Source organism: Narcine bancroftii, chromosome 9 (assembly GCF_036971445.1).
Source record: "Narcine bancroftii isolate sNarBan1 chromosome 9, sNarBan1.hap1, whole genome shotgun sequence".
Lineage (NCBI taxonomy): Eukaryota > Metazoa > Chordata > Chondrichthyes > Torpediniformes > Narcinidae > Narcine > Narcine bancroftii.
In genome coordinates, this window is record NC_091477.1 from 109,190,974 (window position 1) to 109,208,962 (window position 17,989).

A 17,989-nucleotide genomic window follows, 5' to 3' on the forward strand; every position below is an offset into this window, starting at 1 on the left:
ACAGTTCAGGTCACCTCATTATCAGAAGGATGAGGAAACTATGGAGAGGGTTCAGAGAAGATTTCCAAAGATGTTGCCTGGATTGGAAAACAAGTTTAGCAGAGCTGGGACTTTTCTCTTTGGAATGCAGAAGGGTGAGAAGAAACTTGATAGAACAGGATCAGCAAACACCAGAGGACATATGTACAATGTTAAGGGAGGGAAGTTTAGGAGAGATATTAGGGGCAAGTTTTTAAAAAAAAACACAAGAGAATTTTGGGTGCCTGTAATGCCTTGCCAGGGATGGTGGTGGAATCTTAGACAGACACATGATGAAAGAAAAATAAAATGTTACAGGTAGGGAAGGTTTAGAAATTTTGTTTGGAAGGAATAAATGGGTTGGCACAACATTGAGGGCCGAAGGGCCTGTATTGAGCTGTATTGTTCTATTCTACTCTTGACCCCTCAATTTCCAAGGATTCCAAAGATTTATTCATCTCAACAGTGAATAGATTCAACAAGAGAGGACAGCCTTCGGAGATAGAGAATTCAAAAGATTCACAATTTCCTGCATGAAGAACATTCCACCAGACCCCAGTCCTCTACATTTGACATCTTACACTAAGATTGTACCCACTACTCTAGATTCTCGAGTAAAATAAATCCCTCAGCATCTTCTGTCAAGAACCCTACATTTCAATGAAATACTCCATATTCTTCTAAACTCCTGATAATATTAGCCTCCCCTACCTAACAGTTCCTTCCAGAATAGCCCCTTATCCCAGTAATCGACCAATAAAGCTTAAGTGCACTGTATCCATACCAAATATATTGTTCCTCAGATAAAGAGACCAAAGGACCACCTAGTCCTCCAAGGATGGTCTCCCAGCATCTTGTACAATTGCAGTAAATATGATTTTGGGTGATCAATATCTGATGGTAGGAGCATAACACTATCTCCGAAAAGCAGAGAATGGATTAAGCTACATTCTATCTGAGTAGGATACTAGGTACTGACATGAAAGTTTACACACACACACACACACACACACACACACACACACACACACACACACACACACACACACACACACACACACGCCCATTCCCAGATACACTTTTGATGAGGAGCAGGGAATTGGAAATCACTGAAGAGATGGAGGGCATGTTAGGAATCGGAGATGTAGGTGGGGAGGGATTGAACTAGGGGAGAAAAGATGGAGATGATACGAGTTCGGTAGGGCAGGAGCATGCAGAAACAATGAGTCCACCCCAGATAACTGGGTCTGTGTATCTTGGTAAGAGGTAGAACCGGGCAGTGCAGGGATACTCCTTTGATGACTGATACAAGTGACCATGATTCAAAGTAATGAATGAAGTGACCACAAACAAGACCATGGTACCCTCCAGTTCATTCATTCTGTGGTGAAATCACTGCTCTCCTAGCTGAAGATGAGAACAAACAAGGAGACTCACAGATGAATGGCTTGACACTGCTGTGGATATGCTTGTGCTGCTTGAGACCTGAGGAAGTGGCGAACGTCTTTCCACATTCCGGACAGGCGTGGGCCCGAGCACCAACATGCTGTGAGCGGATGTGTCTCTGCAGATTGCTGGGGTCTGTAAAAACCTGCTGGGAAACAGCAAAGAAATCTGATGCAGGAAGACGAAATATGGATATCAAGGTATCGTTTTTCAGCCAGTTTTATAAAGAGCACTTTATTTTCCCTTTGACAACTTAATTTTCCACCTGTAAATAATTTTCCTGTTTATTGTTTAATATGTACTATAGCTCCAACAATGTTTATCTCTGTAATGCACAGACCATTTTATATCAGGTTTTATCTCAATAATGCACAAAACGATCAGGTTTGAATCATAAAAACTAACTTTGAAAAATAAGATTGTAAATGCTGTAACCCTCAATATTTCACCATCTGAGAGTTGAGTCCATGTTCACAGCATTTAAAGCCACGTCTGTGCTTTTCCACCAATGCTTGACCATTGGGCACTGCCTCCTAGTGGGAGAACAGAATTTTATTTTTCTGTGGTCTTCATTCGTGAAAAATCCCTGCACCTAATGAAAATTACAGGTTCTAAGGAATCTCATGTTCTGCATAATTAATTTGACAATATTTATTAGATTCTTGCAAATCCCATTCTCCATTAAAGAAGGTAAGGACCAAGAAGTTCAAAGTTTAGGTGGGCCACAGCGTGTTTCCATACGGGCCACAGAGACCTCCCACCCACTGAGGTCAGTGTGGGTCCGAGGTCTCAGTTCTCTCAGGTGACCTTGGTTGGGGAGTTTTTAATGATCAGTGTGTGCTTGCATTTTTTTTGTACTTTAAAAATGTTAAATAAAATACATTAAATTAGATTGTGTTTCTTACAGAGCTGCCTTTGACGTGAAAATAATGCTCACTTATTGCCACTAGTGGGCCAGAAGCTAGATGGGCCTTAGACTGAAAAAGGTTGAGAACCACTGGTTTAAATGGTCTCCAACTCAGTTTAGTGGAAGAGATCCTGGTCTTGAAAGGGGCTGTCATGCATTTCAAAAGAAAATTAACCATTACAGGTATTGAGTATAATTGATCAAACTGAAATTTACGCTGAATAAATCACACTTCAACAAGTGTTGGGTTTTTTTCTCTCTCTCCAGTTCAATGGAAATGAAAACCAGAGGAGATGTAAAAGGTCTTCTGTCTCCTCCCCAAATTACATGGTCCACCAAAGACAAAATGCTCTTTGGCTGGATGTGGAAATCTTCTCTTCTGCAAAATAGAAATCTAACTTTCATTTCAGGATTGAGACAATATGTGCTGGAATTAGGAAAAAAAAAGTTCTTGACAACAATTTAAGAATTTTAAATGGATTTTGAAAAATCATAATTTCACAAATATTCTAGTCCTCACTACCTAGTCTGGTTACTAATGAAGACAGGAAGAATTGGAACCCTTCACCATACCTTGGCGCAGTTTTCACATTCGTAGTGCTTGCCACTGTCATGTGACATCTGGTGACGAATAAGATTCGACTTCCAGTTGAAGGCTTTAGGGCATTGGTCGCACTTATATTCTCTCTCCTCCGTGTGTGTCAGCAGGTGCCTGTCCAGGCTGCTGAGTAAGAAAGAGTGTATTACCCCCATTCTCTCTTGCTAAGACAGCTTCTGCTTTTCTTGACTGACCATTCATCTCCATGGATGCTGCCTGATCCACTGAGTCCCTTCAGCTTCCCATTGTTTGCTCTGCCTTACTTGGACTCATTAGCTCCAAGTGGGACACCACGAGGTTTTAAACATTATTATTCCCAGTCTAAAATAAGTAAGGCATCAATTGAAATGGAAAAAAAAATAAGCTGGGATTTATTGTTCCACAAGCAATATTTCCCTCAATTCTTTGCTCTTCTTCAAGACTGTTGACTCATACTGGGGCTCTGGTCCAAATTCCCACAACGTCAGAGCACTTGTACAAGTTTAGTTGTTGTGAGTGGCGGAAAGCTGTCTTGCTGTGGGGAGCTGGAATGTCGAGCCTGATCTTATCCAACCCAATTTTGAACCTTGGGGACTTCACAGTGGGAGTCACTGTGGAAAGTTGGAGTTAGATCCATGCTAATCCAATGTGAGGGCAGCATTTCCCGAACAAACCTCTGTGGTTTTGTCTCTGATCAATGTATTTAATTTTGGTTGAGTATCAGCAAGCCATTCTGTATGTTGCTGAATATCTGTGCATTTTAGTGGAATATTTACTGTATTGGTCTATTTCACGTGTCCACAGCTTCACTAAAATGAAGCATGAATTTGAAACCGAGAATGTTGGTTTGGTTGTGGGACCAGCTAAATTAATATCATCCCTGCACCCGTCACACCCACTTTAACTGAACGGTTAAATTCATGGCATTCTCAGTGGTGCTCATATATTCTTTAATATTCCAGCTTGCCTTAATGGATTGTCATGTCAACAACCTTTCTGGACACTTCCCTTCATTGAAAAGTTCTTTGGATATCAGGAGTAAAGGGAACATGCCCTGCACTTCATCAAAACTGCAAGTATGTTGCCGAGTATTCCTTAAGAAGGTTCAGATCTGATCCGTGAGAATCCGTTGAGGTTTGAAGATACAAGTGGCACATTAGAAGTCTCAAGAAAGGAAACTGGATCAGGAAAATACCATTTTCATTGGGGTAAGTGTGTGGAAGGAATCAAAGAAGCCTTGGCAAATTACAGCAGGGGATCTTACACATCAAACAGCCACATCAGCAGATGGAGAACTGGCACATGGAAACAAGGAATTGGAGCTGGGATTCGAGAGTTTGCCGAGGGCAAGAAGGGCTCCCAAAGGGCCTCGGGTACTGAAGGCTTCCTGATCGTATTGGATCGTATCTCGGGCTGCCAGTGGTTTGAAAAGGAGTCTGTGCAGCTGTGGGTTCGCTGGAGGAAAATCCATGGACAGTTAGTGACTCTAAAGGGATTCTCCTTGCTTTTCTTTCTCCTATTGATAGGGGCACTGACTGGGCAATGTATGTGGTGACTTTTTGTTTGCCTTATGGCAGACAAACATTGAGGTATTTGCATTTTTATGTATTATTACATAAGAATAAAGGGAAACGTAGAGTCAAGTGAGACCAGACATTGAAAAGATATTGGGGGCAAGAGAATGAGGGAGCTGGAGGGTTGGTGCAGTTCATGAATTGCTTAAGGATGAAGGCAAGTCATTCATAGCAGGCTCCTTAGCCAATCTATCCTGAGAGTGCTCAACAATGACCAACGCCATAACAATGTGATACATGTTCCCTGCAATGCTCCAATAGCAGCACTGCAGAGGGAATGATGTCATCCCAGGTGGCTTGATCAGGCATTCTATCAGAAGCGAGTGTTCAAGTGAAAACAAAACCAATACAGGAAATATAAATGAAATCAGTTTTCTTTTGGAGAACACAAAATAATGAAGGTCATACAATTGAATTTTGAAGCATCTCTAATGTACATTAAAGAAAAATGTATTTCAAGTATTCTCAAAACATTAATTCTAATGAAAACACTAGCCTAAGCTAGAGCTGTCAGTCACTGTTCTCCCTCTGACCAGGCCCCACCTGCCTCCCATCTATCAGCAGGAATTGATCCTGTTCAAGCACACACTGATAACTGACAAGTTAAAAGGTGATACAGCTAATTTCACATTCCTGGAGCTCAAATATTGCAGGCAGGACCAAAAACTGATTGTTTTGGCTCAAGGGGCAATGGAGAAAGGCTCAAAACATAAATAAGAAAAGGCCAGGTCTGGATTCAATGTCAAGCAGTGAACAACATTGGACTTTCTCTCAAAATTAGTGGTGGCATTGCAGAACAGAATTCTTAGAACACATTTTTCCAATGACGTGCTTGAAAAAAACATCCTTCAAAGTATAAAGTAAGTAATTAATAATAATTATGCTACAAATAGAAGGGAATGAGACAAAACTTTTCTGCTGCCATTTGAGTTCTATCATTTTTTTCATTTAAATGTTGGCATGCAGGATGGCAACAGGTCCTTCAGTCCCACGGGTTTATGCCACCCAATTAATCTACAACCCCCATACGATTTGAAGAGTGCGAGGCAACTGGAACACCCACAGGAAACCCACGTAGACATGGGGAGAATATATAAACTTACAGACAGCGACAGATTCGAAACCCAGACACTGGCACCGTAACAACATTGCACTAACCACGCCACCCCTACTTCCATTGTACTATTGAACTTTTATCCCGTTTGTTTGATGCACATGCTGACAGGATATGGAATAGTCGTAAGGTAAAACATTTGTTTGAAGGTTGAAAGCTCTCTTTGCCTGCAGATTTTATGGACAACACCTGCAGCAAGATAGGACTTTATGGCTTTTTTGTCAAATGTTATGCAGGGACAATAACATTTGTTGAGGTCACCTTGGGGACAGAATTACAGGACTGCACTAAAGCAAGTCACACTTCCCTGTTAGTTTATTAGCATCAGGAAGTATGGCGCATTGAAAGGTCCTACAAAACATAACTTGCAATAGTTTGCCATACTCACCTTTGAGCATCTGGGTAGACACCATCACACTCCTTGCATTCGAAAAGTTCATCTTCACCATTCAGCTTGGGTTTAAAGTCTTCATCTACCAAGGAGAATGTGGTGGGGGAACTGCTGCAGGTAAACTTCTGGTGGTCCACCAGCTCCGCTTTGCACTCAAAGAGCTTATTGCACTCATCGCAGCGATATTCACGCTCCTCTACAGCAATAAAATACCACTTTGTAATCTTGAAACCAGATTCAACTGAACTTTAAGACCAAATAACTCTAATTAATTATTATCAGTGCAAAATGTGGTAAAGTCCACTTTGATGTCAGAAGGCCCAATTAATGACACCACATGATTCAGATTTTATATGGCAATTGTCAATAATCAGTTACAGAGGGCCTATGAATAATAATGGATATCAGAATTGCATAATTCATGGTTTCATCACAAACAACCATTTATTTATTTAATTCCACACATCAAATTAATGAGCAATAAATGATGCATTGCTTTCAATTTAAACTGTTCATTTTAGAGAATGAATATGAGGCTAGCACAAAAAGGTTTGTTTCCTCTGTCTAGGATGGATTGTTCTTTAATCAAGTCTTTCCTTTAACAGGGGCTCATGTCCATTCCCTCATGTTCTGTCAAACCAGAGATTGGAGGAGCAACACCTAATATTCAGTCTCTCCAACCGGATGGCATTAATGTCGACTTCTCCAATTTCTGCTAGTCTACTCCCTCCGTCTTCTTTCCTTCAGCTCTCCACCCTCTTCACTTTCCTTTCACAGGGTCTCCTCCCCCACCCTCCAACTCCTCCCCTCTTTTCTGGTGTGTTTTCCTTCCCTTATCCTGTGGGATTGTGCTCTTCTCTCTGCCCCTCCTCCCACATTTTGTTTGGGCACCTGGCTATATTTTTCACGTAACTTGTTGAAGGGCTTAAGGCCAAAACCTTGGTTCTGTACTTTTATCTTTGCCATATAAAGGACACTGCTGAGTTCTCCAGCATTGGGTTCTTACTTTTTCTTCTTTAACATACTTCATTTGGTGCCTTCATATAGTTTGAATGTAATTTAGTTTAAATGACCAACTACACATAAACAACTAAAAGGCAAATGTGTCCTGGGACAACAGAGGGAAATGGGACTGATCTTCGCCTGCTGGTATCTCAGGCATAATAATCATGTTACATTGTCTCATATGACTGATGAATGTATTAAAGCACCCCAAAGGTCCTGTGAAATTACTAAAGGCTCACTGTATCTCATCTCTAGCCTTCAATCCTCTCCAACTATAAACTTCAGGTAAATTTATCACTGGATTTTCTTGATAACTCCCTCATCTTCTACCCAGGAGATAGTCATCCCAAGTTAGCATTGGAAAGTTTAATGACCAAACTCAAGCCATTCCTTTCATATCTGCAAACTCTATTTTTAAATCTTGGAAACTGTGGAAGCAATAGATGGTCAGCCCCGAATGGCAAAGTGGAATTCTCCACTGGAATTGCCATTTTCCTTCACAATTTAAACGTTAAGTCTCTTCGACTCTTGCGTTCCAAAAGCCAAGAGGGCCTAAAACAAAATAGAAATGGAAGGATTCTGTTCAGTCTGCTCTATCGTTCAATAAGATCATGCTGACCATTTGCCTTCTCCATTTTGTTACCCTTCTCATCCAACAATTTCAGTGTCACATGTACTCAATTATGGATCATCCAAATCCTTTGGAGTGAGAGAATTTCAAAGATTTATAACCATTTGCATGAAGGCATTTTCTTTGCTTTTGTGTCAAGTGGTCAACTACTTATTGTGAAATAGCACATTTCCTTATAGTTCAGGTTCAAGTACTTCTCAAGGGAAAAGAGAGCTAATTATTCTAAACAATGTCCCAGCAAACTCTGCCACTGCCTTTCTATAATAAACTGCTGAATTTTTCTTTATCAAGGCTTTATTATAAACAGATTGAGGTATACAGTACATAGTTACAATAGGTGTCTTTTATTGCAGAGATTGTTTTGTTCTTTCATTATCAATGTACTTTTTTCATGCAAAGTTCCAAAGACATTTTCTTGCACAATAAGAAATTAATTTGACCCACTTCAAGGGAAAAGCATATCTAATATGAAAACATCAACTTAATATGAAACAATGGGAAGGAAGTGAATTTATTACATACAACAACTTGCAAACCATGCATTCACTGCCAGGATCAATGGCTCTTGGCCTTTAATATTTCCAAGAATCTTTCTTATGAAGAAGAGGGTAGACCAACTGAGTGCATTGTGTTAGCAATATACGCAAACTGCCAAATGCTTGATAATTGATCTTTTGTTTCTGTCTGTGGTGTATAGGGTATTTAAAAATGCAACTTCAGGCTCAAGAGTAATACTTTATTCCAATCGCATGCAACATCGAAAGCGACATGCATTCCTGGCTACTGGAAGAACAAAGAAGGAAGGTCACTACAACTGGCAGCAGGGCTGAACTCTTTCCACACAACCAAGATCAAACTGCTGAGGAGAAGATGTTCTGCCATAGCTGTGTCAAAGCTGTGTTCACACCCCTTGAATCAGAATTGGAGTAACTCGATGTCAGCTCTTCCTGCCACCAAAACAAACTCTGCTAAACCACCAGATAGTCTCTGCATCTCATCAAGTACCTTTGGATTGCAATTTTGCGATTCTGCTCACAAAAGACTTCTTAACCAGTATTGACACAAATAGAACATCAACAAAACCATACATGATAATGTTAACCCTGGAAACTGACCCAGAATCTTCTGAAAAGAAACGGGCACTAACAAAAGATACATTTGGCTTCAGTCTAGTTCAAGGTCTCTAAACAATCATTGAGGAACTGTAGAAAATCACTCAAAGACCAGATAATGCATTAATAAAATGCCTTATTTTAACTTTCCAATATGGATATAGGAGCCATATGGGAATCATATGCTCCAATTTTATTGCGACCATAATGTTGCTGTAATCAGGCAAACTTATCATCTATGCTATATTTGATAATTAAATTAATGTGCTTTCTAAACGACTTCCCTCTTTTTCATCTAAGAATGATACTTCTTCTCACTGACTGGCATTTCTGATCAAGACTTAGGGTAAAATCTGAATATGTCAGGAGATGGACTTTTTGACCAATGAAATATAGCCACACTGGCAGCGTGTGGAGGAGTTCAATGTGATGCCGCAGTTACTCACCGTGTATCTCAGGAGCCATCGTTTCTTGTGAGTAGCCTTCACTCTTCGTCAACACCAAGAGCTCCTCACCCGGGTTAATGTCACGTACAATTCTGTAAAAAATCTGAAGAACAAAAAACAGAAATTGCACTAAGTAAGGAGGAAAGAATTTTGTGACTGATTGGTGGAGGGCAATAACACTTCTGCTACTTAATGTCTCTTACCCAGCCTGGGGTACCTGGGGCCTGACGTTCACATCCAAAGTACTTTTTTGCTGCTCATTATTAAAACCATCTCAACGAGCTACCCATCCTCAAATGAATTTCAATTCTGTATATATCCTGGCCATGGCTTTCTTTTAAGGGAGGCAGATTCACAAAGTCAGACTTACATTTGGGCAGCAGATTGAACATCTATCCGACAATGCTTTACGACACAACCTAAACAACAATTCAAATGAGAGAGAGAAAAAAAAATCGCCATGTCAAAATAGTGACACCTATGAGGATAGAGTAGGATTGCTTAGCTGGGAATGGGATCAGTGTTGCAGGAGTTCAGAGAAGTGAGCTCTCTGCTGTGTGGGAAGAGCATCATCTCCTCAATAAACAAAAGACAGGCTCAATGTGGCTTTATGCAAATGAAATGTACTTTCAATTAACATCGTCTCTTGCTGTTGATAGTCAGAAGATACATCATAGAGAAATTAACCTTAAAGAAGTAGATGGAAATGGATTGTTTTTTTCTTAACCACAAGGTTCCTGTGAAAAAGTAAAAGAGAGTAGGATAAAAATTGTCAAAGTTCTGGAGTTCATTTACAGGGTTAATGCCGTGGCCAGTAACTGTATCACAATCAGATAGGATAGGAGAATGCAGAAAAATAAGTTGAAGGGATCTGAGAACAGGGTGTGTAGATCCGATTAGAACTGTTTGCTCCCAATGACATGGTCTAGTTCATACAAATGGCAAGTTTTTGTGCTGTGTACTTCAATGTATCTGAAATATCACTGAAACTAAATGCTTATTTGGCAGACAGCGGGCTTTTTACATGTTATAAATACACTAGAGTGACGGTTAGCTTTGTTCTTCAGCAGGTTTTTTGATGCCACACCTGGACCCTGGTTGTCTGCCAACGTGATCACCCATGAACTGATATTCTGCACTCATTCCCAACAGCATCAAGAGCCTATTGGAAAAACAGGTGTGGATGTGGCTGCAGAGCAACATTTCTTGTATTGATTTTTGGGAGAACATCAAGTTTGGGATTCCCAAAGTTAGAACTTGTAATGTGCTGGTATCAGTTGTTGGCAGGAGTCGTTGTGAGTCCGGGCAGAAACTCAAGTTTATTGATACTTTTGTTGATATGATGGTGTCACCTCTCTTTTCCAAGTGTAGCATGGCGGGAAGGGATAAACATAGGGTGTATTTTTCTTGTGTCTGGAAGTTGGACAGGTGCTCCAGATATGTCAGCTGCTCTTAAATAATTCAGGACAAATAGAACAGGTCTATGATCTCTCTTGCCCTTTACCTCCCCATACCGTCCCTACACATGGGCTTTATAAAGTCAAGTCACTTTTAATTATTGCTCGTACCACACTCGCATGGTAAAGATGAAATAGCAATTCTCCAGAACCATGGAGCATACTTACATAAGTCAGGATAGAAGTTAAACACATTAAAATATTAAGCCTTATACAGTAAAAGTCCATGGTACACTATCCACATACGTCCTGGGAATTCAGAAGCTTGATGGCTTGGGGGAGAAAACTGTTGGCCAATCTGGACATAAGGGCCTGAGTGCTACGGTTCCTCCCTCCAAATGGCAGAAGGGAGAACAGTTTACACGAGGAGTGGGTGGAGTCCTTCACAATGTTTATTGCCCTCTGCCTGCATTGAGTGTAGTAGGTGTCCTTCAGAAGAGACCCACCCCCCCCCCCCCATGATCTTTTCCACTGACCATTATCCTCTGCAGGGTCTTGCCTTCCAGGGTGGTACAGCTCCAAACCAGGCAGTGATGCTCTTGCACAGGATGCTCTCAATATATCCTCTGTAGGATGGAGGGTGGGACATGAACTTTCCGCAGCCTTCACAGGAAGTAGAGGAGCTGCTGGGCTTTCTTGGATATGGAGCTGGTGTTAAGGGACCAGGTGAGATTTTCAACCAAGTGCACTCCAAGGAACTTGGTACTCTTGATGGCATCAACGGTGCAGCCATCAATGGTCAGCAGAGCCTGGTCCCCCTGAGCCATCCTAAAGTTGACAACCATCTGTTTTGTTTTATTAATGTTCAGATGCAGGTTGTTGGCTCTGCATCAGTCTGTTAGCGACTGCACCTCATCTCTGTACACTGAATCATCATTCTTACTAATAAGGCCCACCACAGTTATGTCGTCAGCAAGCTTGATGATTTGGTTCGAGCTGAGTTTAGCTGCACAGTCGTGGGTCAGCAGAGTGAACAGCAGTGGACTGAGCATATAGCCCTGGGTGGTGGGGGGGGCCTCCGTGCTCAGTGTGATGGCCTTGGAAGTGCTGTTCCACCTCATCCCCAAACAACAGATCCACAGCACTGGGAACCATTTCTAGTTAGGTGTCAGAAGGGTTCCCACCCACAATATCCATCATATCTCATTTTTGTAAATGGTCAGGTTTGAATTTTTAAACAAATTTATGATCAACTTTATTCTTCTTAGCATGTGCAGTGAAAATACTGAGCAACCAAAGGAACTAATCACACTAAGTATCCAAGACTCTCCAATTCATGAAACAACTTTTTAAATTCATTTCTATAGATGAAATACTTGTCCTGCATATGTATTGTTTGTCTGTATGTATGCATGTCATGTCTGGTTGTGTGTCTGCGTGTTTTGCACCGAGGCCCAGAGAACACCGTTTCGTCGAGTTGTACTTGTACAATCAGATGACATTAAACTTGACTTGAGTGATTCTGTTCAATTTGTTCCAATGTATGTAAAATGAAGCGGCTTGTGCCAAATGTGTTCTTCTTCTTTGGCTTGGCTTCGCGGACGAAGATTTATGGAGGGGGGTAAAAGTCCACGTCAGCTGTAGGCTCGTTTGTGGCTGACAAGTCCGATGCGGGACAGGCAGACACGGTTGCAGCGGCTGCAGGGGAAAATTGGTTGGTTGGGGTTGGGTGTTGGGTTTTTCCTCCTTTGCCTTTTGTCAGTGAGGTGGGCTCTGCGGTCTTCTTCAAAGGAGGTTGCTGCCCGCCAAACTGTGAGGCGCCAAGATGCACGGTTTGAGGTGATATCAGCCCACTGGCGGTGGTCAATGTGGCAGGCACCAAGAGATTTCTTTAGGCAGTCCTTGTACCTTTTCTTTGGTGCACCTCTGTCACGGTGGCCAGTGGAGAGCTCGCCATATAACACGATCTTGGGAAGGCGATGGTCCTCCATTCTGGAGACGTGACCCATCCAGCGCAGCTGGATCTTCAGCAGCGTGGACTCGATGCTGTCGACCTCTGCCATCTCGAGTACTTCGACGCTTGGGGTGTAAGCGCTCCAATGGATGTTGAGGATGGAGCGGAGACAACGCTGGTGGAAGCGTTCTAGGAGCCGTAGGTGGTGCCGGTAGAGGACCCATGATTCGGAGCCGAACAGGAGTGTGGGTATGACAACGGCTCTGTATACGCTTATCTTTGTGAGGTTTTTCAGTTGGTTGTTTTTCCAGACTCTTTTGTGTAGTCTTCCAAAGGCGCTATTTGCCTTGGCGAGTCTGTTGTCTATCTCATTGTCGATCCTTGCATCTGATGAAATGGTGCAGCCGAGATAGGTAAATTGGTTGACCGTTTTGAGTTTTGTGTGCCCGATGGAGATGTGGGGGGGCTGGTAGTCATGGTGGGGAGCTGGCTGATGGAGGACCTCAGTTTTCTTCAGGCTGACTTCCAGGCCAAACATTTTGGAACAGCCAAATGTGTTATGATATAAATAAATAACAACAAATAAGTGGGGAACAAAATCCTTCTGCAATCAAAGCACAGATATAAAGCAATCTGAATATTTTACTAACAAGGACACCTCTGTACTGCAAACCTAATTCACTCTGGAACTGCAGACTAGCATGAACTTGTATATTTAAGAGATTATATTCACTGGGGAGTTACTGGCCACACATCAATTTATTTTACTGGGTTTAACAAATAAACACATGGGCAGAAATGTGTAGCAGCAATCTGATGATATCGCTGCTCTAGGATGTGCTAATTTCCACAGAGTATCAACCAACTCTCCCCCCCTCACTAAACACTACCCTGCATTAATTTAGAAACTTTGAATTAAAATTGAGAAACAGAACATCAGTCGTGCCGCACGAACTCCTGTCAACACGGGAAAGTGAAGGGCTTTGGAATGGCATTTGTTTGGAGGTTCTTAACAGAAGTAGCCTAATCTGGCAATTTTTTTCTTCCAGCAGGAACTTTATCAATAGCCTATTCTCAAATTCGGTCATTCAGATGAATTTTTTTTAAAATGAAGTTTGCGCATTGTACCACCAGGGGGCGCCTGAGACCCAGGGATCCCCCACTGGGCCCTGTAACTAGAAACCAGGAGTACAAAACGTCAGAAATGGGTTTACCCTAAGAAAGGTGCAGATTGGATTGAACTACTTTAATTTTTGATGAGTTAAGAAAACACCCTCTCTCTCCCTCTCCACAATACTGTGGAAAACTAGTTCTAATAGGGCCAAGAGGACTGAACTTTCATTTAATAAATGCTCAATGGATCCCATTGACTAACACTGTAAATCTAGTCTTTTTTTTTCCAGACACTTACAGTTTTCCCCCTCCAGTATTGTGTTAAGGCTTTAACTGAAGTGTACAATAAATTTGCAACAGATGTGGAGGTAAAACCAAGAATAAAGTTGTGTCAATAAAAGCACATCAGAAAAGGTTCAGCTTATTCTAAGTCGGTGTCAAAAAATTCTCTGTTCAACTTCTTCTTTCTTTCTTTGGCTTGGCTTCGCGGACGAAGATTTATGGAGGGGGTAAAAAGTCCACGTCAGCTGCAGGCTCGTTTGTGGCTGACCAGTCCGATGCGGGACAGGCAGACACGATTGCAGCGGTTGCAAGGGAAAATTGGTTGGTTGGGGTTGGGTGTTGGGTTTTTCCTCCTTTGCCTTTTGTCAGTGAGGTGGGCTCTGCGGTCTTCTTCAAAGGAGGCTGCTGCCCGCCAAACTGTGAGGCGCCAAGATGCACGGTTTGAGGCGTTATCAGCCCACTGGCGGTGGTCAATGTGGCAGGCACCAAGAGATTTCTTTAGGCAGTCCTTGTACCTTTTCTTTGGTGCACCTCTGTCACGGTGGCCAGTGGAGAGCTCGCCATATAATACGATCTTGGGAAGGCGATGGTCCTCCATTCTGGAGACGTGACCCATCCAGCGCAGCTGGATCTTCAGCAGCGTGGACTCGATGCTGTCGACCTCTGCCATCTCGAGTACCTCGACTATTCCGCTGATAAAGACACAGGGTATATTAAATGAACCAGAATGAGACCCGCCTTTTGTTGCAATTCCTTTAATTCACTTGCAAGTGACACTGTGATCTCTTCCAGAATTAATTCCCTCTTCCATCCCATTATTATGAAAACAGCAACTGGGGCACTTAACAATTTAAAATGTTGATATGCTGTCTAAATTAAATTTTACTCACAGCATGGTAGAAGTCGATTCCGGCCATTTAAACCCATGCAGCCCAATTACGCCCAAATTAACCTACAACCTGGAGGGTGGGAGGAAACCGGAACACCCGGGGAAAATCCATGCAGATACAGGGAAAATGTACAGGCTCCTTACAGACCACGCCTTTCTGCTTGAAGACACAAAGGTAGAATCAAAGAGTCATAAAGCTCAGAAATGGGCCATTCAGCTCGATGCTGATCATTCATTGATGCTGAAACCCCTACATTCTCTCCACATCCCCATTCACCTACTCACTATGGGCAACTTACAATGGGCAATTAACCTACCGACCCACATAGCCTTTGGAATGTGGGAGGAAGACAGAGCACACAGAGGAAACCCACACAGTACCAGGGAGAATGTGTAAAGTCCACACATGCAGCACCTGAGGTTAGGATTGAACCAGGTCACTGGAGCTGTGAGATAGCAAGGTCTACTAACTCTGCCACCCAGCTGTGCCATTATACTGCCTCACATAAATTTGCACATTTTTCAGACACTACATATGAAGTCGAATGGAATGATAGATAAGTCTTGTGCAGATGGAGTTGAAATAGGTTTAGCAATAAGGCTAATAAAAGGTCATGCGATCTATGTCCTTAAGAAAGTTTTTTTTAATCAGAATTCACTGCATCTCTTTCTCTGCAATTTCTATCTAAATTCTGATTCCCTTGGTTTTGTGCAGTGGCTGGGCAATGCTGAACTGTGCAATGCAAAGTAAAGTCCGGAGAAAAGATGAAGGTCGCCACAGTGGAGTACTAAATGTTGAATATGGAAGGGATCTCTCAGTGTAGGAAGGATATTAACAGTGGTGTTAATATAATGTTACTGGGCCAGTGAGGCAACAAGAGTTCAAATCCCACCTGACCAGTTTAAACATTTGAATATAAATTAATAAAGCCTGGAAATTAAAATGTCACTATCAGGCAAAAGTGGCAATGAAGTGGATTATAATAAACGTGCTGTCTTTGAGGAAGGAAACTTGCTATCTCACCCTGGTCCTGCCTTTAAGCAACTCCAGTCACAGAACAAATGGATGTGACTTTTACCTGCCCTTGAAGGGGCCATGTACGCTACCCAGCTACATCAGGGATGGGCAGTAAATGCCAATAGTGTGTATTGCTACTAATGTAGATATCTCGAAAATGGGTTTTTCATAATCTCCCCACACCCAGAATTAACTAGATAAATTTTATCTGCTGTGTAATGTACATAGTTGGAAAAGTCAGCGACCAGTTCTATCAATAGATGAGGCTGAGTCCACATGTGCTGACAAAGGTAATGAATAATTGCAGACTTTCAACTTTCCAGGAAGTTAACTGGGATTTACTAAAATGTTGCCTGCATTGCAGTATCTTGAATACAAAGAAAGATTGAGTAGACTGGGTCTTTGTCAGTGGAGCGAAGAAGATTGAGGGGGGATTTGATAGAGGTATATAAAATTATGAGGGGGATAGACAGAGTAGATGTGAATAGGCTCTTCCCCTTGAGGGTAGGTGAGATTGGAATGAGGGGTCATAAGTTAAGGGTTAGGGGACAAAAGTTTAGAAGTAACATGAGAGGGAGCTTCTTCACTCAGAGCGTGGTGGCTGAGTGGAATGACCTTCCAGAAGTGGTGGTTGTAGCAGGGTCAATTTTGTCATTTAAGAGAAGGTTGGATAAGTGCATGGAGGTGAGGGGATTGGAGGGTTATGGACAGGGAGCAGGTAGGTGGGACTAGAGGAGATCACTTAAATTGGTGTGGACCAGAGGGGCCGAGATGGCCTGTTTCCATACTGGAATTGTTATATAGTTATATTGTTTTATAGTTATAAGAATGGAACTCAAGAACTATTGTTCTATTAATTACTAGCGGATTCATTTCACTCACATAGTCCTGAAGCTATGCCAGCAAATGCTACGTTGAGGTCACCAAAAATTTTCTTTCACATGGATGATCACTGTGACCAGACCGATGGCACCACAGTCGTCGGCAGAATCACAAACAGCAATGAAGAAGCGTCCAGGAGAGAGAAAGATCAGCTCATTGAATGGTGCAATGACAACAACCTTATGCTCAACATTAACAATACAAGGAGAGGATTGTGGACTTCAGGAGGAAGTCAGGGGAACATGACTTAGTCTTCATCAAGGGCTCAGTGGAGGAGAGGGTCAAGAACTTCAAATTCCTGGGTGTCAACATCTCAAAGGATCTATCCTGGAGCCTCCACATCGATGCAATCACCAAGAAGGCTCGCCAGCACCTATACTTTGTGAGGTGTCTGAGGCAATTCGGTATGTCACTGAAGACTTGCAAACTTCTACCGGTGTACCATGGAGAGCATTGTGGCAGGTTACATCATTGCCTGGATCGGAGGCGCCAACTCTCAGGACAAGAATAAACTCCAGAGTTAACTCGGCCTGTGACATCGAAGACATCTACATGTGGCAGTGTCTTAAAAAAGCAGCTATCCTCAAAGATAGCTACTATTGGGGAAAAGGTACAGGTGCCTAAAGACGAGCACTCAGCGACACGAGGACAGTTTCTTCCCTGCTGCCATCAGTGATCAATAAACCAAAGTCATTGCCTTACTTTTCGTGCACTCATTTTTTTTTTATATAGTAATATTATAAGATGGGGTTACGTATGTTTGCACTATAACACTACCACAAAACACAGAATTTCATGATAATAAATCCTGATTCAGAATCCACACCTCACACACATCCCACAACTGCCCAGGCCTTTGAACAAACATGGTGATACTGGATGCTTTCATTAAGATGCCAGGACTAAAAATTATCCCCTCAGACTTGGTGAACATGAAATTCCTTTAATCTTTGTCTCTTAAGCAACGTGAAAGGCAGGATATGATAAGCTTTTTGTTGAATCAGAGAATGCCCCTTTAAGCTTCACAATTGTAGTTGCACTAGTTCACAGTTGTACAGGTCCATGGATTCTGCTAGTAGTACTTGCTGGGCTGAGGAATATATTTTCAAGTATTTGATGCCTGAAGATCATGTCTAGTTTTTTTCTGTTAACAAACTCAAGTGTAATCTTATGGGTTGCACCCTTCCCTATGCTCAGTAGAACAAATGAACACAGTAAATAAAAGTGGTAGCA

General features: G+C 42.1%; 1 protein-coding gene across 12 annotated transcripts in view; it reads right to left on the bottom strand.

Annotated features, from left to right (window-relative positions):
- mecom (MDS1 and EVI1 complex locus) overlaps positions 1-17,989 on the bottom strand; it is a 637,277-nt gene that overhangs the window by 83,077 nt on the left and 536,211 nt on the right. For 5 of the 12 annotated variants that reach the window (XM_069897281.1, XM_069897275.1, XM_069897280.1 and 2 more), the window contains 4 exons: positions 9,222-9,324; positions 6,025-6,223; positions 2,945-3,095; positions 1,456-1,612 (listed from right to left, as the gene is read on the bottom strand). In XM_069897281.1, coding sequence (XP_069753382.1) covers positions 1,456-1,612; positions 2,945-3,095; positions 6,025-6,223; positions 9,222-9,324 — 610 coding nt within the window. The remainder of the gene's footprint in view (positions 1-1,455; positions 1,613-2,944; positions 3,096-6,024; positions 6,224-9,221; positions 9,325-17,989) is intronic. The other 7 variants (XM_069897283.1, XM_069897279.1, XM_069897278.1 and 4 more) reach the window with 3 other exon arrangements.